General features: G+C 43.1%; 1 protein-coding gene across 3 annotated transcripts; it reads right to left on the bottom strand.

Moving 5' to 3' along the window:
• On the bottom strand, positions 1–25,411 carry LOC113018298 (protein NLRC3-like). 3 transcript variants are annotated; one of them, XM_080296790.1, is made up of 6 exons: positions 23,604–25,411; positions 21,714–23,496; positions 17,415–17,588; positions 14,433–14,612; positions 11,094–11,267; positions 1–952 (listed from the first exon to the last, which is right to left on the bottom strand). In XM_080296790.1, the coding sequence occupies exons 1-6, from the start codon at positions 23,875–23,877 to the stop codon at positions 757–759; spliced, it is 2,781 nt and encodes a 926-aa protein (XP_080152916.1). In that variant the 5' UTR covers positions 23,878–25,411; the 3' UTR covers positions 1–756. The 3 variants fall into 3 exon arrangements, with proteins under 3 accessions (XP_080152916.1, XP_080152914.1, XP_080152915.1); XM_080296788.1 differs by lacking the exons at positions 11,094–11,267; positions 14,433–14,612 and having other exon boundaries at positions 21,714–23,499; positions 23,604–25,406; XM_080296789.1 differs by lacking the exons at positions 1–952; positions 11,094–11,267; positions 14,433–14,612 and adding an exon at positions 20,346–20,597 and having other exon boundaries at positions 17,449–17,588; positions 21,714–23,499; positions 23,604–25,406.
• Between the last annotated feature and the right edge of the window lie 473 nt (positions 25,412–25,884).

Here is a 25,884-nt window from a genome sequence, read left to right as displayed (position 1 = left end):
TGTTTCTGCATCATTCACTGTTTATTAGCCACCAGTCTGCTGTTGTGTTCAGTGCTGTCGGCCTCTGACAGTAAAGCCTCATTTCTGCTGTTCCATGGAAACTTTTTAAAATGATGACAGATTACAAACTCTCAGCTGTGTCTGTAATCAAACCTCTGTAACTTTGCTTCACTTCAGCAGCATCAGCTCATGTTCACATGTTGCTTCATGGTTTGCTTCAGTTTTTGATCGACTGCAGAATATTTTGAAGGTTATCTGCTATAAAAAGCCAGAAGAGGAAAATCTGCTTCATGTGTTTCTGTTTGATCCTCAGTGACTTTGACACAAAGGCCTCTGCTGTGATGATCACACCTCTGATCAAGTCTCACAGTGTCACAACTGATAAATGATCAGAGTTAGAATATTTCTGACTGTCTGCTGTGTGCCGTGACCTTTGACCTGCTAAAGACAGTCAGCTGTGGATTATTCATTGTTGTGTCTGATACTTAGAACTGTGAGGAAGAAGCTACACAGTTAATCAGGGTCCCCTCTCTCTGAATCAGGAAAGGTGGGCAGGCCGCGTGTGGGCCGCGGGCCATACGTTGAGTATCACTGTTTGAAATGTGAACATTGTTCTGCTGCAGTCAATGGACTAAACCAGAGAAGAAGAAAACAGACTTTACCATGAAGATCCTCAGTGTGGATCAGTATAATATCAGCCTGATGTCTGCAGTTTAGTGTCAGCACAACTTTCACATCATATTCATCTCAGCACAACTAAAACATGCTGACTGACCTCAGAGTTTCAAGTTTACATCCTGGACTCTCCAGGAAACCACACAGATGCTTCACTCCTGGATCCTGCAGGTTGTTGTTGGAGCTCAGGTCCAGCTCTCTCAGATGGGAGGGGTTGGACTTCAGTGCTGCTGCCAGATAATCACAGCTGATCTCTGACAAACCACAGTCCATCAATCTGTATAAAGAATGAAAGATGTAAGTTTATTAGACAAAGTGCTTGAAATCATTCAGTGTTTCATCATCTGTTCAGAGCTGAAGAAGGTTCAGAATGTAGAAGTTTAGAAAATGAAAACTCCAAACAGCTGAAGCCAACAGGAAGCAGCTTCAAACAAACACAACAAGAGAAAAAACTCTGAATGTTTCACATTAAAGTCGTACATTTCTCATAAAAACAGGACAAAGACTTGAAAAAGTCGTGTTTTTCCTTCCAGGAACCACATGGCTTCACTTTTAAAGGTGAAGTGTGACAGAAATGGACATATTTGAAGTCCAACACCTTTTTCCAGTCACATTATTAAAGCAGACAAACTACAAGCTCATTTTCATTCCAACAAGTCATCTTCTGACCTGGACTAACAACACTGGTCTCTATGTGCAGCTGGCTGTGAGACCAGTGCTCAGGGAGCGTCTACAAAGTGCAACACTGAAAGAACATCACACACTCATTTGCTTCCAGCACTTTCACACAAACATCTACTGTCATTATTGTCACCAAACTCTGTGGATCCTTTATTGCAAATTCAAATGGGATCAAATGGTCAGACAAAAGAGGGTTATGAGGAAATATGATGAAATGTTGTGTATTAGCAGCAACTTATTGAATCTTTTTCCTCAGAAACCAAACAAAATGATTGACAAACATGTTTTTACAAACTCAGTGTTGGACTTGGATCAGCAGGATAAGCTGATGTTTAAAGGCATTTGAGTCTCGCTGTATGAGAGTCCAGTTCTTACTCAATATTTATGGATGATGTTCTTTCAGTGTTGCACTTTGTAGACGCTCCCTGAGCCTCACAGCCAGCTGCACATGGACCAGCTGACATTACCCAGCATTAGAGGCGGCTGTAAAAAATTCATGTTCCCATTTAAATGGTTTTAATTTGAATAAAACGATGTTGATTCATTCAATCCTGAATCGATGTTTAATATAAATGTATTTTGCCAGAATCTCAGGTTAAAGCTCACAAACTATTTCAACAAGCAGCAAACAGCTAAAACAGTAAATGAGAGCAGCTAAACACACAAAGATGGAAACACAGAGCGTGGATCGTTCACTCCACGGCACGTACACGGACACGCCGTCGGGGCTGAAAGTGGACAGCTCACAGATCCTGAAGCTGCAGGTTTCATCTGTCTCCAACCAAAACTGAGTGAAGCAGCAGCAAAAGAAGATCCAAACTCTGCTTCACGTTTGATCAATATGCTCATGAATTCTCTCTGACTTTGGCTGTTCCTGCCTGCACAGCTCTCTCTCTCTCAGTGTACTCCAAGAACAGCTTCAAACATCTGTTTCTGCATCATTCACTGTTTATTAGCCACCAGTCTGCTGTTGTGTTCAGTGCTGTCGGCCTCTGACAGTAAAGCCTCATTTCTGCTGTTCCATGGAAACTTTTTAAAATGATGACAGATTACAAACTCTCAGCTGTGTCTGTAATCAAACCTCTGTAACTTTGCTTCACTTCAGCAGCATCAGCTCATGTTCACATGTTGCTTCATGGTTTGCTTCAGTTTTTGATCGACTGCAGAATATTTTGAAGGTTATCTGCTATAAAAAGCCAGAAGAGGAAAATCTGCTTCATGTGTTTCTGTTTGATCCTCAGTGACTTTGACACAAAGGCCTCTGCTGTGATGATCACACCTCTGATCAAGTCTCACAGTGTCACAACTGATAAATGATCAGAGTTAGAATATTTCTGACTGTCTGCTGTGTGCCGTGACCTTTGACCTGCTAAAGACAGTCAGCTGTGGATTATTCATTGTTGTGTCTGATACTTAGAACTGTGAGGAAGAAGCTACACAGTTAATCAGGGTCCCCTCTCTCTGAATCAGGAAAGGTGGGCAGGCCGCGTGTGGGCCGCGGGCCATACGTTGAGTATCACTGTTTGAAATGTGAACATTGTTCTGCTGCAGTCAATGGACTAAACCAGAGAAGAAGAAAACAGACTTTACCATGAAGATCCTCAGTGTGGATCAGTATAATATCAGCCTGATGTCTGCAGTTTAGTGTCAGCACAACTTTCACATCATATTCATCTCAGCACAACTAAAACATGCTGACTGACCTCAGAGTTTCAAGTTTACATCCTGGACTCTCCAGGAAACCACACAGATGCTTCACTCCTGGATCCTGCAGCTTATTGTTGGAGCTCAGGTCCAGCTGTCTCAGATGGGAGGGGTTGGACTTCAGTGCTGCTGCCAGATAATCACAGCTGATCTCTGACAAACCACAGCTCTTCAATCTGTATAAAGAATGAAAGATGTAAGTTTATTAGACAAAGTGCTTGAAATCATTCAGTGTTTCATCATCTGTTCAGAGCTGAAGAAGGTTCAGAATGTAGAAGTTTAGAAAATGGAAACTCCAAACAGCTGAAGCCAACAGGAAGCAGCTTCAAACAAACACAACAAGAGAAAAAACTCTGAATGTTTCACATTAAAGTCGTACATTTCTCATAAAAACAGGACAAAGACTTGAAAAAGTCGTGTTTTTCCTTCCAGGAACCACATGGCTTCACTTTTAAAGGTGAAGTGTGACAGAAATGGACATATTTGAAGTCCAACACCTTTTTCCAGTCACATTATTAAAGCAGACAAACTACAAGCTCATTTTCATTCCAACAAGTCATCTTCTGACCTGGACTAACAACACTGGTCTCTATGTGCAGCTGGCTGTGAGACCAGTGCTCAGGGAGCGTCTACAAAGTGCAACACTGAAAGAACATCACACACTCATTTGCTTCCAGCACTTTCACACAAACATCTACTGTCATTATTGTCACCAAACTCTGTGGATCCTTTATTGCAAATTCAAATGGGATCAAATGGTCAGACAAAAGAGGGTTATGAGGAAATATGATGAAATGTTGTGTATTAGCAGCAACTTATTGAATCTTTTTCCTCAGAAACCAAACAAAATGATTGACAAACATGTTTTTACAAACTCAGTGTTGGACTTGGATCAGCAGGATAAGCTGATGTTTAAAGGCATTTGAGTCTCGCTGTATGAGAGTCCAGTTCTTACTCAATATTTATGGATGATGTTCTTTCAGTGTTGCACCTTGTTTGGCACAAAATGAAATTATTTGGCCTCTCAGATGCTTTTAGAGATTCCCAAATGACTGATGATGACATCTCTGGGGTCTGATTGATAGAAAAAAAATGTCTTTGAGACCTTTTGTAACTGACAAACTCTTCATCTGCTAACAACACTGAGTTGAATCTCCATGGCTGATAGTTGGAGCAGGCATCAGGAATACACATTGAAAAAACAAGAGGAGAAATCACCAGAGTCTTATAATCACATTCTGTAACTAAAGGGAGACGTTTTTCTATACAAATATATGTTTTATGGACATTAGAAAAAAAGAGTATTGACGTGAAGCAGGATTATGAAATCTCCATACATCAGCCAGCCCATAATTATCAAGAAAGCTCTGAATGACGCATGCTGACTTTGGACTAAGTGTACTTTTGTGTGAACTGTGGTCCATAGCAGATAATGAGCAGTTTAGGTCTCCCTCAAAGATGATATTGTGTGATGACATATTGGGGAGCCGCGCAAAGACATTAGTGAAAAATCTGTGATCGTCCCAATTAGAGGCGTAGATATTTGCTAAGATCAAAGGAAAACCATAAACTATATTTTCTGCACTTAAAATCCTGTAATTTTCTCATAAATCGACAGTGCGCCTTATGGATGAATTCTGGTTGTGCTTACTGACCTCGAACCGATTTTATGTGCTGCACGGCGCTCAGAAACCTTTCAAAAGATGTTTTGGTACGACTTTGCTCAGCTACGAGGCCGCACCGCTTGATGGATTGTTGGAGCATTACAGCTACGAGGAGCCTCGCGGAGTGATACGTACTCTGCTTCAACGTAATATTACTGTATTGAGTGTGTATAAGGACCATAAATGGCACCTGTAAGAGACACGGTTACAAAGAGGGTTTCAAACTCCAGGCTGTCAGTCACGCAGTAGAACCTGGGAACAGAGCAGCTGCTTGTTATTATGCTCAGCGTCTGTTTACATTTTGACTGCACGATTGTGAGCTTTTTGTTATGCACAAACACAACATTGTTTTCTTTTATTTATGGAGCATTATTATTTAATAAATGCTGATCATTTATTTCTGAGTAATTGTTTCATGTACATCTACGCTGTATGTTAATAAATGTGCCTGTGTGAGATTTGGGACACAGCTTTGACTAAGAACTCTCTTTTTGTTCGTACTTTCTGGCTTTAAAAATATCGAGATATATATCGTATATCGCCATCCAGCTAAAGAATATCGAGATATGAATTTAGGGTCATATCGCCCAGTCGTAATATTGCAATAGGTTGTCCGTTAAACTCAAGCGGGGCTTGGGCCCTGGCACGGCGTAGCCACACAATCCTGGTAGTAGTGACGCTCGGCAATGACGGCGTGCGGGTTACCAGCTGGCTTTCTCAGGATAGGGCTCCTGTGTGAGCGGTCGACAATAACGTCTTTATCCATACCCAGCACTTCACGTAGTAGCACGGATACGGCCGTGGAGGAGCTCGAGTCCAGGCCCTCTGGGATCCCTATGATGTGGATGTTAGCTCTTCGCTTCCTGCCTTCATCACATTTATCCTTCAGGTCAGACAGCTCCTCCTTCATACTCTCTACTGTAGACTGCAGGGTGGTCACCTCATCGCTCCACATTGACAGCCCATCCTCAGCTTCTTTCACTGTAACCTTTACTCCATCAACTTTGCCGCACGTCGCCGCCATGCTGTTAGCGATCTCATTTCTCAGTCCTTGCACGTCAGCCCTTATATTGTCAAAATCTTCTTTCAATGCATTTCTGACTTCTTCTTTTAACAGCGTACTAATGTCCTCTTTAATGGATTGAAGAAGCTCCAGTTTTAGAGCAGTAGGATCCACATCACGCGCGTCTGTTGAGTCTGCTCTTCAGCGGCCGTAGAGCTGGACGCTGCCCTTTGGCCATCATCGATACTCTCGCCCGAGATCGCACCGGGGCTAAAATATTCACCTGCTCAGCTGTTTTTGATCAGTTTGAGCCTGTGTGGTTTGATCAGGTGGAGGAACGATGTGATGCTATAAAGACATCATCTTGTCCAAATGAAGTTGTTCCAACACGTGTTTAAAAAGATTTTAAAGGTTGTCGGTTCCGACATCTTAGCGATTTTTAACAGCAGTCTTAGTTCAGGTGTTGTACAGCCTGTTTTAAACATGCTGTTGTACAGCCTGTACTAAAAACCTGATCTGGATCCTCTGTCCGCTCAAATTTCAGGCCTATTTCAAAGCTTCCCTTCCTGTCGAAGATTTTGTAAAAGATTATATTTGTTCAGCTGCAATCTGTTGTAAAGGTTTCAGTCTGGTTTTAAAGCTCTTCACAGCACTGAAACTGCACTTTGAAAAGTTCTTAATGATCTTTTATCAGCCACTGATCAGGAGACTCAGCTGTGCTTTTGGATCTGACCGCTGCCTTGACCACAGCATCTTGACCTCACCATTGGAGCATGGCGGCATCAAGGGCGCTCTATTAGACTGGTTCAGCTCTTTTATTAAATCGCATTATTACATTTGGGGCTTATATTTGACGGCAATTTGAAAAACAGCTGAGCTCAGTTGTACAGCGGTCTTTCTTCAAACTGAGGCTTTTATCTAAGGTGAGATCATTTATATCTTTTAAAAACCTTGAACGGGCGATCCACGTTTTCATGACGTCCCAGCTGGATTATTGTAACTCCTTATATGTTGGAGTTAGTGGGACCTGCCTGGCAAGACTGCAGCTGGTCCAGAAAGCTGCAGCTCGTCTTCTGACACAAGCTCAAAGACATTTATCGTCCCAACAACCACATATACGCTGGTCCCTCGCTGTAACACAGTTCACCTTTGGCGGCCTCGCTGTTTCGCTGATCTTTTTTGTGCAATTTTGCATGTTTTTGTTTTTTACAGCGCATTGTGTTCTGCGTCCTGATTGGCTGTAGACCATTGTCAGCCAATCTCGTGCCGTGTCTCCTGTACAGTACAGAATGTGTTCAAATTTACAGCAGTGTGACTCTGCAGTGCTGCACTGTATGTTTGTACGTTTTGTCCCAACAAACAACAATGATGACGAGACGTTTTGCACCTGTGGTAGCAGCCAAAGGCAGAGGAAGATGCTGACCATCATAGTTTCAACAAGGAGGCAAAAAGGTTGTAACTGTCCACAACAAGAACATCGTAAGGATGGAGTCAGCTTTGGCTTTGTGGCTCAGTGACCGCAGGAAAAAGAACATCGTGCTGGACACCAACATTATCTGCAGAAAAACTCAAAAGCTTTATGAAACTTTACCTGACAGCGAGGAGCCCAGGCCATGGACGAGTGCTCCTCACACAGAAGCTCATTTAATGCCAGCAAAGGCTGATTTGACACGTTTCAGAAACACTTTGCTTTCACTCTTTAATAATGAACTTATTTTTCTATGAAGGTTTGAACTTTGTTTAAACAAGAGAGAAAAGTGTGAAAATGTTCATGCCTGTCTGAGAAAAGTGTAGAAAGTGTGCAGTGAGGGTTTAACTGCCTTAAAACTTCTATAATACTTGTAAAACATAAAGCTGCTACTTCATCCTGAGACTTATTTTTAGAACGTAACTCGATAAACGAGCGACCGCAGTACTGTATTGTGTTTATTTTGAAAACTCTCAACAGGATCTTCAGATTTATTTTGAAAGCTTTATCTGGAAAACACAAACACATAAGCAGGAAACAAAGAGCGTGATATGAAACGATAGACGTTTTCATATGGTCATCATATATACATCGTTCTATCGAACAGCCCCAGCTCCTGCTGTCAGTCTCTGTAAATCTGCTCTTAAAACACATTTGTATTCACTGGCTTTTAATACAGCATGAGAGTTATTTGATATTTGATGTGTGATATTAATATTAGGAGTTATTTTAATAGTTATTTTGGATTCTTGTACAGCACTGTGGTCAACGCTGCTGCTGTAATTAATGTGCTATAAACACATAAACAATCTGCAGTTAAACATCCAAAACTAAAGATGTGATCGCTGCCTTTAGAAAATGTGCTGATGCACAAGATATCAGCTCCATTAAGGTGGAATGTGGCCGTGTTAGAAACATGTTGGAAGAAGTTTGAAGCTGAAACTGTGAAGCTGAGAGTGAAAGAGCTCCAGCGTCTGTCACAGGAAACTTTCTTATTTCCACACTGATGAAAGCATCAAGCTTTGATTTCCTGCTGCTTTTATTGAGTCACACTGTGAAACTGAGCCACAGCTGAACCAGCATCCCTGTACAGCAGACACTTACAGCGCTTGGCTGCTTCCATTGGACCCTCTGCACAGAGCTTCAGTTTCCTCTTCTGGTCCCAAAGTGCAGAACAACAAGGTTTCAAACAGCTTCGTTCCAGCAGCATCAGCCACAGACATGCATAGAGAATCCTTTGGTTGTGTTGTGTGTTTGCATATCTGCTGTGTTGCTTTGTGAGGATGGATCATCTCCTGCAGCTCCAGATAAACAAGCTGGACCTGAACCTGGTAGCTTCACTTAGAAGACACTTGTGACGGGAACGTGTGAGAAGTTTTGTGCAGACAAGTTTGGATTTAGAGTGTGGGACGAGCTCTCCACAGTCTTTGTGGAGATCCACATTCTGCATACTGCCTGTGAGAAGCTGCAGACATTTGTCCTCCAAATCCACTGAGCAGCTGCTCGTGGTGGTATTAGCTTCATGTGTGCGTGTTAGCATGAAGCCTCGGTCACACTCTGCTGTGGACACGGTCACGGACAGCTGGACGCCTGATGGACGAGTCGTCCTTCCTGTTAAACTTCTTTGAGCATGAGAAGAGCATGAGAAGCTCAGTGGACACTGTTCAGGGTTTTAACTCTCGCTTTCACTTCAGCTTCACCAACAACAGCACAAGCAGAGCAGCCCACTGCCTGCATGGCTGGGACAGCGCCCCCTGGTGACTGTAAACCACTACAACATGTAGACGGCCGTCTGCAGGCTGGATGTAGCACCACCGCAGAGACGTGCTGCAGCTCTGTTTAGTTACCCAGCTGACAGCAGAGGCTGTAGTTTACTGTTACCAACATGGAAAACTGAAGCTTCACCAGCTGGAGCTACAGAGCTGGAGAACAAAGGAGACTGAGAGGCCAGAATGATGTGGGAGGAAACATCAAGAGCCTGTTTGAAAGGAGACACATGTGGATGCTGTGCCAGTCTGTGGTCTGTCAGAAGTCAGCTGAGTCACACTGCAAGAAGCTGCAGAATCTCAGAGGAGGAGATTTGGAAGTGTTTGTGGGACAAACTGGACTCAAAGAAAGAAGATGTTTGTGAAGTCTTTGGTGGAGGTGAGCAGTGTGAAGCAGAACACATGCAGATGAATCAGGAGGTCAGCATCAGTGTCTCCTTGTGGTGGACGGTAAAAGAATCAGAGCCAACGCTCCCGTCCACCCTCGGCATGAAGCAGTGCTGTTTCTGAAACAGGAGGACAAGTCCAGAGAAGACAGAGGAAGCAAAGATGAGGGTGGGACAGGACAGCAGGACTTCCTTCACACCTGCAGCTCCATCACACTGCTGTAGCTCCTCTTCATCACACATGTACCTGCAGCCTGTCTTCGAGTCCAGGAGTCACCTCCACACAGTGTAGAAGCCTCCTGTGCAGACCATGGAGTCCAGCCTCTGTCAGGGAAGTCGGCACTAAAGCCTGAAAGACTTCAATCTGTCTCTGCTCCACCCGAGAAAGACCAGCACCGTACTTGTTGTGCATTCAAGGAGGGAACATCAGCGCTGCATCGTGGGAACAACACCGCAGGAACAAAGACACAGCACGGCCGATGAAGGACGAGGACAAAGGAAAGGTGAGTGAGAAGACCTGGTGGTGTGGACGGACCTGCAGGGGCTCCAAGACTGAGGAGCAGAGACGTCCATGTACCAGCTGAGGATGCTGCAGTGATCCAGGGAGCTCGGTCCAATCTGAGGCCGTGTGAACTACGTGGACCACAGTTTCTTCACAGACTTCAGCCACGTGAACATCTGGAGATCCAACAGTGCACGAGCTGTGAGCCATCAGCTGTTTCTCTCATCAGCTGCTGTAATGAGAGCTGCTGGAATCATCTCGAGCAGCAGGAAATCACTGATGTTGTTTCTAACCAAAGATATGGGACTGAGCTCCGCTGAGCTCCTTCTACTTTCATCCAGATAGAAACTGCTACAGTCTGCTGATTATTGCTTTGCCTCCATCACACGAGCTCTTTATCCTGTTCTTCACTCTCATTGGTTCTTTGTCTGCTTGTTTTTACAACAGTAGTCTTCTGATTGGTCAAAGGAGACAATCAGCTGTGACTAAATGTAGCTCCTACAGCAGTGATGGGAATAACTACTGAAGCTAATCCAGTATCAAAGCTCAGGAATCAGCAGCTCCCACCTCGTTTTCTTTCAACTATTTTTAGCTGCTGTGTTTTTGTGTTTCTGCAGACCTCAGACATCCTGCTGCTCTGGACAACTTTTTCATTCTTTTTTATCATTATTTTGCTTTTCTTTTATTATTATGTTATATGTATTAATATGTGAAACACTTATTCTTTGTGTTTTTGCTTTGCTCCTGTCAAACTGCTTTAATAAAATCTGCTGCAGTCTAAACTGTGGACGTTCCCTTTTTAACCCTTTGTGAAACAATAAAGGTTTAAATCTGAGTATTCATCTATGTTAGTGTTTAATGGGTCTAATAGGTTGCTTTGGCCTTTCCCAGTAATATCTTCCCTTGCAGTCTGTGGTCCAGGCTTCTAAAACCATCCCAGGTTAACAAGAACTACAATCTAGAGGAGAGCTGCCATAACAGGTGTGACTGATGAGATCTGACCTGCAACGTTACTCAGGTTTGTTTGTATCAGGACAAGCAGGGAAGCCGCCTGGACGTCAAAGTAGTTAGAGCTGGGCGAGTGTCCTCACCCACATCGGCTTCACAACTCTGCATCATCTACTGAGTAAGACTCAGAGCATCAGAGATTAGAAGGTCTACAAAGAGCTGAACCAGACTTCCTGTATAAAGGTTTTAGTTCCACAGATCGACAGTGTCAGCACAACTAAAACGTGGAGACTGACCTCAGAGTTTCAATTTGATGTTGTGGATTCTCCAGAAGAACACACAGCTGCTTCACTCCTGAATCCTGAAGCTTGTGGTAGCTCAGCTCCACCTCTCTGGGATACGAAGGGTTGAGCTTCAGCACTGCTTCCAGATAATCACAGCTGATCTCTGACAAATCACAGTCCTCCAATCTGTATAGAGAATGAAAGATGTAAGTTTATTAGACAAAGTGCTTGAAATCATTCAGTGTTTCATCATCTGTTCAGAGCTGAAGAAGGTTCAGAATGTAGAAGTTTAGAAAATGGAAACTCCAAACAGCTGAAGCCAACAGGAAGCAGCTTCAAACAAACACAACAAGAGAAAAAACTCTGAATGTTTCACATTAAAGTCGAACATTTCTAACAAGAGTGTTTTAAAGACAGAGTCACTGATGATCATCTTCTGCCCAGTAAAACTTTGGTTTTCCACATGTGAGTGTTAATGATGCACAAAGACTGTGAGTGCAAAGAGGGAGCGAGGAGGATGACAGAGAGATGGTACAGGAGCATCAAGAACCCGGCGAGGAAATGAGCAGAAGGACTTTGGAGCCTGTTGGATTGAAGCTTTCACAGAGACGTGTTTGACTGGACACCACCAGGACAGACTTTTAATCCCAGGATTTGGATGAGCTTTCTGTCTTTATGTTCACAAATGATGCTGTAACTCTGTGAATGTCCTGGAACTGTCAGCAGTGTGGTTACGTCCTTTTGACCTGAGTTTCCACAGCTCTTATAACAGCAGTGTACATTCAGACTGAGACACGCTTCAGTCTGTATGGACCTGTTTCTGTAGCTGCCACCATCATTCTACGGTCGTGTCCAAATTCATGGGCTGCATCCTCCCGAGGACCCGGCCTTTGCGGTCTACGTGGGCTGGGTCCTCAGAAGGTCGGGTAGGCTGGAAATAAACGGCTGGGGAAATTGGACGGTCTAGCCTTCTGATTAGCGTCACCGCTGTCTCGGTGGAGTTTAATAAACTCAGCCGTCTGCTCCTTGCTATCTAAAATATAACAGGACACTGGCGTAAATTCTCGACCGTCTCATACTTCTGTTTAATCAGTTTTCTGTTTGACGTTTAGTCAGCTCTGTAAAGACCAAGGAGGAACCCACCTGGGGGATTAATAAAGTTTTATTTTATCTAATCTAATAACTTTAATCTCAGCCAAACCGATTTACTCACGAACAAACAAAACACTGAAAAAAGCCCAACAATAACATTTTGAGGTTGTCTAAGTGACTTATATATCACGTTTAACCTGAGTAGCGAAAGTCCGCGGTGATCTGAAAATGATGTGCCGGGAGTTGTGCCGTTCTCGGCGGCTTCAGTGACCCTCGAGCTCCCGGCGAGCTATCGAGCTGGTGGGTAGCAGACGTCTCCGAAAACGTCGAAGCACTTTTGCAAATATGCGGTATCTTGATAAACCGAGCAGATATTTGATGTTTACACAGCTACTTTCTCGCCTGAAAATATGTTAAAAGTTTATTTTGTGACCGAAAAAGATTAGTATGAGTAATTTTAAAACTTAGTAGCGGCCGCCATTGTTGGAAACTGGAGTTTGGCTGGGCCGCGCTATGAATTCTGGGATATGGTAGGCCACGAAGGACACACCCGACCCATCCTTCAAATTCGGGGAAAAGGAGGACGCATTTGTTGGCTGCATTCGGAGGAGTCTACGAATTTGGACAGCCTTCGACGTGTCGCTGTGACGTAATCGGTCTACAAATGCGGCCTCAGGAGGATGCAGCCCATGAATTTGGACACGACCTACATGTTTGTACATCAGCTTATCAAATACTGTCTGCTGTCTTCATTTATTACTCTTCACCTGCTTCACTGTCACTGTGTGGGCGGAGCTGTCTGAGCCCCGCCCACACAGACACAGCTCCTCTCTGGAGCAAAACTTCTGCTTCATCTCCGCCTCTTTTCTTCATCCTCCACCTCTCTTTTCTCTTCTTCGGTGTTCTGCAGCCACAGAGCCTCACAGCCGTTGCCACACCCATACCTGAGCAGCTAGCATTACCCAGCATGCCGTGCAGCAGTGTCAGTTTGTAAATGTGCAAGAATTCCTGCTCCAAACTGTTTCACAGAGTGCTGTGTGCCGTGACCTTTGACCTGCTAAAGACAGTCAGCTGTGGATTATTCATTGTTGTGTCTGATACTTAGAACTGTGAGGAAGAAGCTACACAGTTAATCAGGGTCCCCTCTCTCTGAATCAGGAAAGGTGGTGTAGAATAAGGAGGGGATGTTTTTCTCATTATCATTTAATATTTTAATATGGCATTATTAGTTCATTAGAAGTATATAACCAGCTTTGCATTAAGCATAAATTGAAGTTTTTGACCTTACATTATCTTTTGCATTTACAGTGATGGCTATAATTTCAGTTTGATCTTTCCTTGCAGGTACCAGAATAATAACATGATTTTTCATTGCAGATGTAACCATGATCATTCCATACACATTGCAGTTTGTTGCTTATTCTAGAGTTGTGCTCAAGGTAATTAAAGGTTAAAAGCTACAGCCAGCGCGAGTCTGGCTGATCTATGGAGGGCAAAGGCTTTGAGCTTGGAAGGCCGCACGCGCTTACACAGCACTTATAAGATGTTATTCTTGGTGATTTTGTGCTTAGTCATGTTTTAATATGTTTTAAGTAGAAGTAGCTGATCCAGCAATATTCATTTAATATTATATACTTGATTTAGAGCAATACACACTGATGGTCTTAACAAATGAAAGAGTCCTTGTAGCTGCCATGTTGTGTCTTAGCAGGGTACAGACGGTTCCAGGAGACGGGGGCAGTCAGCGTCTGCCCTCGGGAAGGAGACAATGTTATTCTTTGTGTTAAATAAAATTGTCAACATTGATTGTATTACACCTGTCACTACGCATGAGGGGGCGTTCTAATACCCTGATTTCATAAAACTATGGTGATGTGTTTTTTGAGATGAGATCTGAGACTGTCTGCATACAGTGTCCATCTCCCACGTGTGTGATCATTAAATCATCGTTTGACTCAACCCGACCGGACCAGTGTTGTTATTGTGGGTTTTTCCTCTGGTGTCCATCCCCAATATTTTTGAACCTTAACAGTGGGCAGGCCGCGTGTGGGCCGCGGGCCATACGTTGAGTATCACTGTTTGAAATGTGAACATTGTTCTGCTGCAGTCAATGGACTAAACCAGAGAAGAAGAAAACAGACTTTACCATGAAGATCCTCAGTGTGGATCAGTATAATATCAGCCTGATGTCTGCAGTTTAGTGTCAGCACAACTTTCACATCATATTCATCTCAGCACAACTAAAACATGCTGACTGACCTCAGAGTTTCAAATCGACATCGTGGATTCTCCCGAAAACCACACAGATGCTTCACTCCTGAACCCTTCAGGTGGCTGTAGGTTCCACTCAGGTCCACCTCTGTGGGATACGAGGGGTTGGACTTCAGTGCTGCTGCCAGATATTCAAGGCCAATATCTGACAAACCACAGCTCTTCAATCTGTATAAAGAATGAAAGATGTAAGTTTATTAGACAAAGTGCTTGAAATCATTCAGTGTTTCATCATCTGTTCAGAGCTGAAGAAGGTTCAGAATGTAGAAGTTTAGAAAATGGAAACTCCAAACAGCTGAAGCCAACAGGAAGCAGCTTCAAACAAACACAACAAGAGAAAAAACTCTGAATGTTTCACATTAAAGTCGTACATGTCTCATAAAAACAGGACAAAGACTTGAAAAAGTCGTGTTTTTCCTTCCAGGAACCACATGGCTTCACTTTTAAAGGTGAAGTGTGACAGAAATGGACATATTTGAAGTCCAACACCTTTTTCCAGTCACATTATTAAAGCAGACAAACTACAAGCTCATTTTCATTCCAACAAGTCATCTTCTGACCTGGACTAACAACACTGGTCTCTATGTGCAGCTGGCTGTGAGACCAGTGCTCAGGGAGCGTCTACAAAGTGCAACACTGAAAGAACATCACACACTCATTTGCTTCCAGCACTTTCACACAAACATCTACTGTCATCATTCATGTTCCTGCTCCTCTGGATTCACACGGAGCCTCTGCTCATGCCGTTGCCATGGTGAATCATAGTATGTGGCTCGATAACTCAGACTGAGCATGCTCAGAGCTGATTGGCCTGACTCTGATCAGCTGATCCAGAAGAGGAAACTCTGCTATATGTACATTATTACATCTACACCTGAATCACAACACTCACACAAATATATCAACTGTGTTTAATATTTTGGCACGTAGATCATTTATGTGCTTCAGCTCTTCTTACATTTTACCACCAACATGTTTCAAAAGGAGCAGCTTTTACTTTGAAGGCCAGCTGTCTGTGTTTCTTGTTTTCATTGTTGGATAATGGAACAAGTCGATGCTTCAGTGCTTTGAATTAGGAGTGGGTTTTAATAATCGATTCATCGATTAAAATCGATTCTGGCTTGGATAACGTGATATTGATTAATTAAAATCCTGAATCAATTTTTTAATATTAATTTATTTTGCCCGAAATGTCAGAATCTCAGGTTAAACCTCACAAAACTTTAACAACCACCAAACAGCTGAAACAGTAAATGAGAGCAGGAACACGGATTCTGCACAGAGACGTAAACACAAAGCTCGGACCCGCCGACACATCAGAATCAGTGAGATGTCGCCTTTCTCACTGACGGCACAGACACGGTCGTGGCTGAAAGCCGACAGCTCGCTGATTCTGATGTTTCGGCGGGTCCACGCTTTGTGTTTACGTCCTTTTTGCGCTCGATTCTGAAGCTGTTAGTTTTATCTCTCTACAAACAATATTGACTGAACCAGCAGCAAAAGAAGATCCAAACTACGCTTCACATAAACATCGTCATGAACTCACTCTGACTTTTGCTGTTTTGCTTCCACCACAATAAAATCACACTTCATGCACAGCTCTCTCTCTCTCTCTCTGTACTTCAAGAAGTTTCCTGTTTAAAATCTGTTTTCTGCATTATTCGCTTGCTTGTTACGCACAAGTCTACCGTTGTTTACAGCGCTGTCGGCCGCTGTTTTTTTCCTTTTACTTGCTTTCGAAAAGAAAACCTAATTTCTGCCGTTCAATACTGAACAAATTTAAACTTTTTAAAATTATGCAAATTGCAAAACGCTGTGTTTGTAATAAAAACGGTGTAACTTTGCTCTGCTTCACTTCAGCAGCATCAGGTAATGTTCATGTGTTGATTCATGGTTTTCTTTCGTTTTTGATCTACTGCAGAATATTTCTATAAAATCCCAGAACAGGAAAATCAGCTTCATGTTCTTCTGTGTTTTATCTTCAGCTACGTTGACACAAAGGCCTCTGCTGTGATGCTCACACATTTGATAAAGTCTCAAAAGTGCCAGCTTCCCTTTTATAGACACAAAAATATGTAAATGTACTGAATTATAATATTTCTGTCTGAGGCAAAATTTCCCAGATTCCAATCGAATTGAATCGAACTGAACATTTCCTCATGAACTGTATTAAACTCTGTAAATGAACTGAGAACTATTTCTACATTTGAAACTATGGATTCATTTTCCCGTTCACTTCTGTACGTTAGTGTATAAATGAATGTTAGACTGGGCTCCATGGAAACACTTGGACTGGTCTCAGCTGCCTTCTTTCTGTAGTCCTTTCTCTTCTCCAGCTTCTGTTTGAAATCCTCTCACAGAGCCTGAAACCTGCTTTGCTGTCATGTGTGGGCCTGTGTTCCTCTGCTTTAACACAAACCTCACCACAGCAGCTGTGTGGGTCGTCTCTGTAGCAGCCAGATCAGCTTCTGATACATGAACATCATCACAGCTCCTAACTTCACCTTTATTAGCTTTGACATTCATGTCTTTCTTTTCTCTGTCTGTTTCCACACAAGCTCAAAGTCTCTGCAGCCTGTTTTTATCTGCTATCATCAGATCTCCAACAGCCTCATTCACATCCCTCACACACTCTACAGCCTCACCAGTACTGACTTCATCTTCACTGACTGATGGAGCACAACATGAACCTGTGGAGGCTAAAAAGCTGTCCTGACAAACATCTCCCCGTCACCACTGCACTTCTGTCAGCCTTTAAATGAACCCTGCTCAAGTCTGTCACTTCTATTTGGAGCCAAGAGGAAAAACTGTTGTTCAGTCGTTTGGAAAGACACAACATTTCTGAAAGCACTCAAACTTCTTCACATTTCTCTTCAGACACATCCTGAACATTTAGGAACTAAAGAACGTTTCAAATATCAAAGATCAGAAATATAGAAAAACAACAACAGCTGCAGTCAGTGAACTCACCTCAGAGTCTCCAGTCGACAGTTTGGACTCTCCAGTCCAGCACACAGAAGCTTCACTGCTGAATCCTGCAGCTTGTTCTTACTAATGTCCAGTTCTGTCAGATGGGAGGGGATGGACTTCAGAGCCGAGGCCACAACTTCACAATGAGTCTCTGAGAGTCGACACTGAGTCAGTCTGAGATTACAGAAAATATAAAATGTGTTACTATAAAAGCAGAAAGTCTGCATTATAAACACAGACTGAATGTATATGAAGACAAAACAGAGTGAGGTCATAATCTGATGAACATCTGCTCTTCACATCTGTGCTTCAGCTCCTCTTACTGTGTTTGACATGACACAACGATTGAGTCTCTCTCAGACCTGCAGACTTTTAATGAGAATCTTTGTTTGGCTTTAATCTGCAGATGAAGGAGGAAGATGGTGTCACATTTAGGCTTCCATAATGTCCACAGTCTGTCACTGAGATCTGATCCAGAGTCAGAGTGAAGACACACATGTGGACTGTTTCCTGTCTTGAATCTAGAACATTTTGAATGAGCTCAGCTCAGTGAAGAGTTCCAGCTGGAAAGATGATCTCTGTTTGCTACCTGCTGCTGTCAGGTACGACTGTTCACGTCCACACTCAGGAAAAATCTGCTGACTGTCACCAAACGGAGCAGAAATGTCATCACTGGACAATAATGATGAATGAACTCAGAGCTGCTGATATCACATCTGATTTCAGGGGAACTAAACACAGAAATGATTGGCTCGTTTTAGCTTTCTGAGCCATTAGTCTGCAGGTTTATCACTAGTTGGCAGAAACACACTTGTATTAATGTTCAGCGCTTCAGTGTTTATGACTCCAGATCCAGGTGACAGCAAGTCAAAATGATGTTACCTGTCTGTGTCCAGCAGCAGCCTTTGAATATTGTTATAAACTCACATGGATCAGTTTGTCTTTGATTGGTTTGTAAAGTTCAAATTCATTTATATTCATCAACTCTAAATGAAAAATGTTTTTCTTCTTCTATGTTTATTATTAGAGTAACAAATTCTTATAGTTTCCTGTTGTTGAGAATTTCAGTGTAAAACCACTCGGACCTGTGCATCACTGCACACTGTGAAAGTATTACAGCAGTTTAATCTATAATCCTAATCAGTGTGTTTACTGGACTGTAGTCAGACCTCCGTTATACCAAAGGAAACACTGAACGTCTTCAAAGTCACAATAAATTTATAATAAATGCTAATAAATACTGGAGTGTTAGAAAAGATGCTTCCAGCGTGTTTGTCTTTGATAGGGTTTATTCTGTTCGTCTATTGTCTGACCACTTGGGGGCGCTTTTGTCTCTTTTGCTCTGAGCCTTGGGTTTATTCAAACTGATTTTAATAAACTATTTTCTGCAAGTTGAAGCTTCATCTCCATCTCCAGTGGTTGTTGCATATTTTATGACTATATTAGTAACAGTCAGAGAGTTTAGAGTAAATTAGATCTTCACGTTTGATTTTTGACACAACATAAATGGTGAGCCGGTGTCAGAGGAAGTGACAGCATCCACCGAGGACCGGGGGGAGTGGGAGGACTGGGGGACCAGGCCAACAAAAAGGTGATCACTGATACAGGTCAGCAAACATTTGCTCATTTGGTGTCTTAGAGCAGACTCCGCCCAGCTTTGTCGTCCATGGTTGCTCTTTCAAAGGAATCTAGTTACATATTATTTTACTTAATGATCTACTGACACCACTGACTATGCAGGACAACCCCACGTCTGGAGCCAGTGCACATGTGCACAGTCTGTAAATTTATCCAAGTCACACAAGCATTTTGAAATAAGTCCTAATCAGTCCAAGAAAAACAGTCTTGAAGGGTCTGGATGGACTCGCTGACCACACCAGAACCAGCACTGAGGTTTAGTTCTCTTTAAGACAGATTTCATGATGGGAACCAAATAAAACACATTTCAGTCAAACATGCCACAGAGAGCTCTACAGAAAGATTTATTAGGTTCCTTGATGGAGCCATAACAAACGTCAGCGAGCGACCTCCCAACTGTACATTGATTAAAATGACAAAATAAACTGGGAGCGTCTGGTGTGACGTTACTGTGGTCTGAGTGGCGACTTCCACATTCGCCCTCAGTTGAACGTACACATCAGTAACAAGGATCTGTGGAAACTCTCTTGGTAAGTAAAAAGGATGCAGGGAGGCGGATCGAAGTTCAATCTCAGCCGTGATTCCCTCACCACCACTTTATCACCAGCTCTCATTATTTTAAAGACAGAGACCCTCACACTGGGCTTCACTAGTTACTGCTGGGTCTCTGTTATACAGAAGGCCCATGCCACATTAAGGAAAAAATAATGTCCTTAATTTCAACATTAAAGGTGAAAATGACTTTGAGAATAAAGAAGAAATGTGGAGATTTGCTGTTTCAGGACAAAGTGCCACAGCTGCTGTACTCTCTGAGTCAGTGAAACTTCAGCAGTGGTGTTAGCTAAAGAAGGGAAATGATTCCTGTTACACATCCATGTGTTATATAAACACAGTGTGGTGAAAAGTATAAAGATGCTGAAAGGATGGTGCAGAAAGCTGAAAAACACAAATCTGGAAGATTTGTACAAAATCAAATGTCTTGTAATGGACGGATGCGAGGTTATCGATGGTTCCACCTTCATACAATAAAGAGGATGGATGCTGCAAAACTGGATGATGAAATATTGGTTCAGCACTTTGTTTGAAAGCGCTTTAGAAATAAAGTTATTATCATAAGACGGTGGATCACTTTGTTTCACTAACTCATCTAAACAAAGCGTTTTGTAGAGGGGACAGCAAACCTGGCAGTTTGTCTTGAAACATCAAATCTCCACATTTCAACTTTTTTCTCCAAATACAATTTTGACTTTAACCTCGACTTTATCTTAAAATGATCGGGAATATTTTTCTTACCGTGGTCCTAAAACTCGGCCTTACTCCGTTTCCATCGAAGCAATAAGGTCACCTTTCTTGTGCTCCACGGTAAACCTGTTCACCGTGGAGAAATCACGCTGAAGAACTCGGCAAGTAAGGCCCCTGTGAGCTCCACATCTCCAGCGTCGGGTCCCAAAAGAATAAAAGTGACTCTCGACTATACTGGCGAACTTGAAGATCTCCACAGAGCTCTCACTAAGTGGCAAGTCAGCATCCAGGTGAGGAGGATGGCTGTGAAACCAAAACGAGCCAGAATGACTCAACAATCCACTTTAAGAAAAACAAACACACAAATCACTCTGGCCCACTCACTGCTGCTACACGTCACCAACCACCAGGGATGATGATGATGATGCTGGCATCAAGTAATCAAAGCTCAGCTTCTCGTCTGGTGATGATTTCTGATCATTTCTATGATGATCGTACCAAATAATGCAGATACGACGTGATCACGCCCAACAGTCTGCCAACGGGCACAGACTGACCTCTTCCTGCTGTGAGTCGTCCCTGTCAGAGCCTCGTCCTTGTGACTTGGTGATGCTGTGGTGTGTTCGTGACCTCACACGCTGTTTGTGGGACTTTTGTTGTAAAGGGGCGGAGTCACGAGTGGTGACAGTATAAAAATAATGACCTGCAGTGACCTTTGACTCTAATTTTGGATGTATGCTGGCACACTGTTGTCCATCTCAGCTCTTTAGTACAGAGGAAAGAAAAACTAAAGAACTGGAGCACATATGCTGATGGTGATGATGTCACAGATAATGTGATTGTTCACACGTTCAATAATTAGTTGGAAAAATTAAGAAAGTGCAATCAGAGCCCAGATAAAGACAATAACATCAGACAGAAAGAGCAGTGATCAGAAGCACAAACAGAGGCTGCTTTGGACCATCTTCACTGTTTCACACAGTTTCACTTTACTACAAACACGTTCTTTGTAAAGTCTCACTTCAGTCTTCTCTCCTAAGGAGCAATGCTAACAGACCAACAGCAGCACAGACATGAGCAACAGTCTCATTACTGTCTGCTGCACCGTGTTAACACGACCAAGCGGAAACAGCACACAGATAAAACATGTCAGACTGCAAACTCAGCGTAAGACTAAAAACCGACGACGTGGTGAAAAGCTCACAGTTACACACCCACATACATGTGAAGGTGCACTCTCCTACCAAGGTCTCTGCCAGAATAATACAAACGTAGTGTTCTGATTAAAAACAAAACATTTTTAAAAGCATGAAAACAACTCTTCACTGTGAACACAAAATAAAGCAGAATTTATTACTGTGTGACTGAGTAACTAAACTATCACTAATTGATAATATTAATGATCACATCTGGACTCACCGAGCCTTTCTGAAGTTCCTCACAGCTGCAATCAGTCGACGTCGTCCCTCTGCTGATGTGTTGTACTTCTGCAGGTCAAACTCATCCAGAACCTCCTCTGACATCTGCAGCATGAAGGCCAGAGCTGAGCAGTGGATCTCAGAGAGTTTCTTTGATTTGTTCTCTGACTTCAGGAACTCTTGGATCTCCTGAGATAATAAGATGTCGTTCATCTCCATCAGACAGTGGAAGATGTTAATGCTTCTGTCAGGAGAGGATTTTGTCTTCCTTTCTTTTAGATTCTTGATGACTCTCTGGATGGTTTCTGGACTGTTCTCTGTCTGACCCAGCAGACCTCCTAAGAGTCTCTGGTTGGACTCCAGACAGAGGCCATGAAGGAAGCGAACAAACAGGTCCAGACAACCATTTTTACTCCTGAAGGATTTTGTTAGTGTTTCCATCAAAAAATTGCCCAGAGATGACTCGTTGTATTTTTTTCCCAAGAAGTTCTTCAGCACCTCTGACTTCCTGTTGGTGAAACAGTGGAACATGTAGACTGCAGCCAGAAACTCCTGGATGCTCAGATGAACAAAGCAGTAGACTGGTTTCTGGAAGATCACACACTCTCTTTTGAAGATCTCTGTACAAACTCCTGAGTACACCGAGGCCTCTGTCACATCCAGACCACACTGCTCCAGGTCTTCTTGGTAGAACATGATGTTTCCTTTCTCCAGATGTTCAAACGCCAGCCTCCCCAGCTTCAGAAGAACTTCCCTGTCAGCCTCCGTCAGCTCCTGTGGACTCGTCTCATGTCCCTCGTGGTACTTGTTCTTCTTCCTCTTTGTCTGAACCAGCAGGAAGTGTGAGTACATGTCAGTCAGGGTCTTGGGCAGCTCTCCTCTCTGCTCTGTAGTCAACATGTGCTCCAGAACTGTAGCAGTGATCCAGCAGAAGACTGGGATTCTACACATGATGTGGAGGCTCCTGGATGTCTTCATGTGGGAGATGATTCTGCTGGACAGCTCTTCATCACTGAATCTCCTCCTTAAGTACTCCTCTTTCTGGGCGTCAGTGAAGCCTCGTACTTCTGTTAGCCTGTCAACACATGTAGGAGGGATCTGATTGGCTGCTGCAGGTCGGGAAGTTATCCAGACGAGAGCCGAGGGAAGCAGATTCCCCTGGATGAGGTTTGTCAGCAGCTGGCTGACTGATGACTTCTGTGTGACATCAGACAGCAGCTTCCTGTTGGTGAAATCCAATGAAAGTCTGCTTTCATCCAGGCCGTCAAAGATGAACAAAAGCTGAGAGACAGCCAGCTTCTCTGCTGTGACCTTCTGTAGTGTTGGATGGAAAACATGGAGCAGCTCCAGAAGACTGTACTGCTCCTCTCTGATCAGGTTCAGCTCCCTGAATGAAAGCAGAACCACCACACTGACATGTTGGTTCTCCAAGCCCTCTGCCCAGTCCAGAGTGAACTTCTGCACTGAGAAGGTTTTTCCAACACCAGCCACGCCGTTGGTCAGAACCACTCTGATGGGTCTCTGTTGGTCAGGTAAGGCTTTAAAGATGTCCTGGCACCTGATTGGAGTGTCATGGAGGGCGTCCATCTTGGAAGCTGTCTCCAGCTGCCTCACCTCATGTTGGCTATGAACCTCTTCACTCTGTCCCTCTGTGATGTAGAGCTCAGTGTAGATCCTGTTGAGGAGGGTTCTACTTCCTGTTTCATCACTTCCTTCAGTCACACGTTCACATCTCCTCCTCAGACTGATCTTATGTTCATCTAAAACCTCCTGCAGACCAACATCTGCTGAAAGAAAGAAAAACAGACAGAAAACTCTTCAATGTCTGAACAACAACAAGAAGTCCAGTTTTCAGAAATGAGTCCATCAGCAGACAGATGTTCAGTCTTACTTTGTACACAGCTGCTCTGACTGGCTGTCTGCAGTCCAGCTCTGCTTCTGGATCTTTCTCCACACTGGGGACAGGACCAGTCTCCTGATGAAGCAGACTGGTCCCAGTATGAGGAGATGCACTGTCTGCAGAACCAGTGTCCACAGCTGGTAGAGACTGGATCCTTCAGGACGTCCTGACACAAAGCACAGCAGGACAGCTGCTCCTCCTCACAGACACCACTCCTCTTCCTCTTCCTCCCTCTGTGAACACATTTCTTTATCACTAAAATCATTGACTGTCAGTGACAAACATCCAGATTTGATGACACTGTGCAGAAGCTCTGATGGTCACAGAGAAAAGTCAAAGTGGAGAAACTTGTGTTTGAGTTCAGAATCCAAGTTTCCTTTGCTGTTCCTGCCTGTCTTATTAAACACAGAGTGATCAGCCTACAAACTCCACAGTAAAAGCCTTCATCACAGAGCTGATTATGTCCTTCACTGGATGTACTGGAAGTTTGGGATCCATCACTTTCAACTGACCTTTGACCTCCTCTAAAAACTGTGGTGGAGCAGCGGTGTCACATTCAGAGCTTTCAGCTTTATTTTGAAAGAGTTCAGTCATCAGGAAGTGAACTTCTGGGTTCTGATTTCCTTTCTATTCTTTTACAGAAGTGAAGAAGAAGAACTAAAAGCTTTGAAATGATCTGAGTGATATTTTTGAACATTGCCACCAAATTGAGTTCAGCCTCCAGCAGTAACTTTGTTTCATGATGCCTCCCTGATGATGTGATGTTTGATTACAAACCTGTTTATGTGTTAGACATTAATCACATGAACACAGGCAGAAAAAAGAAGCCAATGAAACAAATGACAGAAACGTGTTCATTCACTGCCATGATCCATATTTTCTATGTACAGATGTTTGTAAAGAACACGTGTGCAGCGCTTTGTTCTGAGTATCTGCTGTCAGCACACAGTGCAGCAATAACTACAACCACACGTTTCTGTAGATCCTGAACATCAGCCTGGAGGAATCTGACCTCAGGTCTGCACACAGAGGAGCTTCACCTCTGGGATGATGCTGGCTTCAGCTCCTTCTACAATCAGGCAGAAGCTTCTGCACCATCAGGACACAAACAGAGAGGAGCTTCTATCCTCAGACCATCCAAGTCCTAAATCAGAACATGCTCCCCTCATAGCATCACCATCAGGGTTTAAACAGGACCTTACATCATGTTCTTGTCTCACTGTCATATTTCAGATCATACCTGATTCATTATGACGTCACACGCTGCTACACTGATCCTGCTGCTTCATTACTGCTGATATTACTCTGCTCACTCTGTTCAGTTACTCTGTTTACATCACTTTGCTCATTTGCTTTGTTCTGCTTGCACTGCTCTGTCAGTACATGCTGTGCTAATGTGGCACAAAGCACTTTAACATTACATCTGCACAATGTTTCATTATTTCATTTAATGATTGTTTATAATGTTTTGTCCAGTCACAGGAGCAGCTCAGCACATTTCACTGTGTTGTACGTGTATGACGATGCCTGTGACAAATAAACAGCCTCGGACTCTTCAATCTTCTGCATTTCTTTGGAGATCAGCTCAGTGGCCTGTTGAGACCATCTTTCTATTTCTGATGACTCAGTTCAGATTATTATCCTGATACTTTCTTTTAAAATGTGATGAAATCATTTATCTGATGTTCTGACACAAATACACCAAAACAATCCCAAACAGCACAAACCACCACGTTACACACAGTGTAATAAAAATACAGGCAACTACAAATAAAAACACTTTAAAATATAAACTAAAATTACAAAGTGGTCACAGAATTTCAAACAACCTTTGAACTGAGTCAGCAGCTCTCTTACATGGTCAGCTGAGCTCCATGATTGAAGAACATTGTTGCTGCAGGTTCATGACTGAAGACTGGAGGAAGTATTTCTTTGGAGCAGTCACTCCTCACAGACACACAGCTGGATACTGGAGACTGTGACCTCTGACCTCTGCAAACACAACCACATTGCATTCATTTCACATCAATTAGTACACCACAAAAGGCATGCAAGAAACACAGTATGAAGGCAAACTTCTGGCTTCAATAACATTCAACAGGTCAGGTGGAAACTTTTCTCAGATTTGATTCATGTTTTTATAGAACGATCCAGCTAAAAAAAATATACCATTAGGTCAGGGGTCAGCAACCTTCAGGACCCAAAGAGCCATTTGGAGCCAGTTTCCACGCAAAAGAAAACACTGGGAGCCACAAATACTTTTTGACGTCTA

Source organism: Astatotilapia calliptera, chromosome 23, assembly GCF_964374335.1.
Source record: "Astatotilapia calliptera chromosome 23, fAstCal68.1, whole genome shotgun sequence".
Classification (NCBI taxonomy): Eukaryota; Metazoa; Chordata; class Actinopteri; order Cichliformes; family Cichlidae; genus Astatotilapia; species Astatotilapia calliptera.
Note: the sequence above shows the minus strand (reverse complement) of the source record. Positions and strands in the feature narration are given on the sequence as shown.

Coding starts and splice junctions, on each gene's coding strand:
- LOC113018298 (XM_080296790.1), bottom strand. CDS start 23,877: ATGATTTTAGTGATAAAGAAATGTGTTCACAGAGGGAGGAAGAGGAAG. Junction 23,497..23,603: donor TCAGAGCAGCTGTGTACAAA/GTAAGACTGAAC, acceptor TTCTTTCAGCAG/ATGTTGGTCTGCAGGAGGTT. Junction 11,268..14,432: donor TGTCGATTTGAAACTCTGAG/GTCAGTCAGCAT, acceptor TTCTCTATACAG/ATTGGAGGACTGTGATTTGT.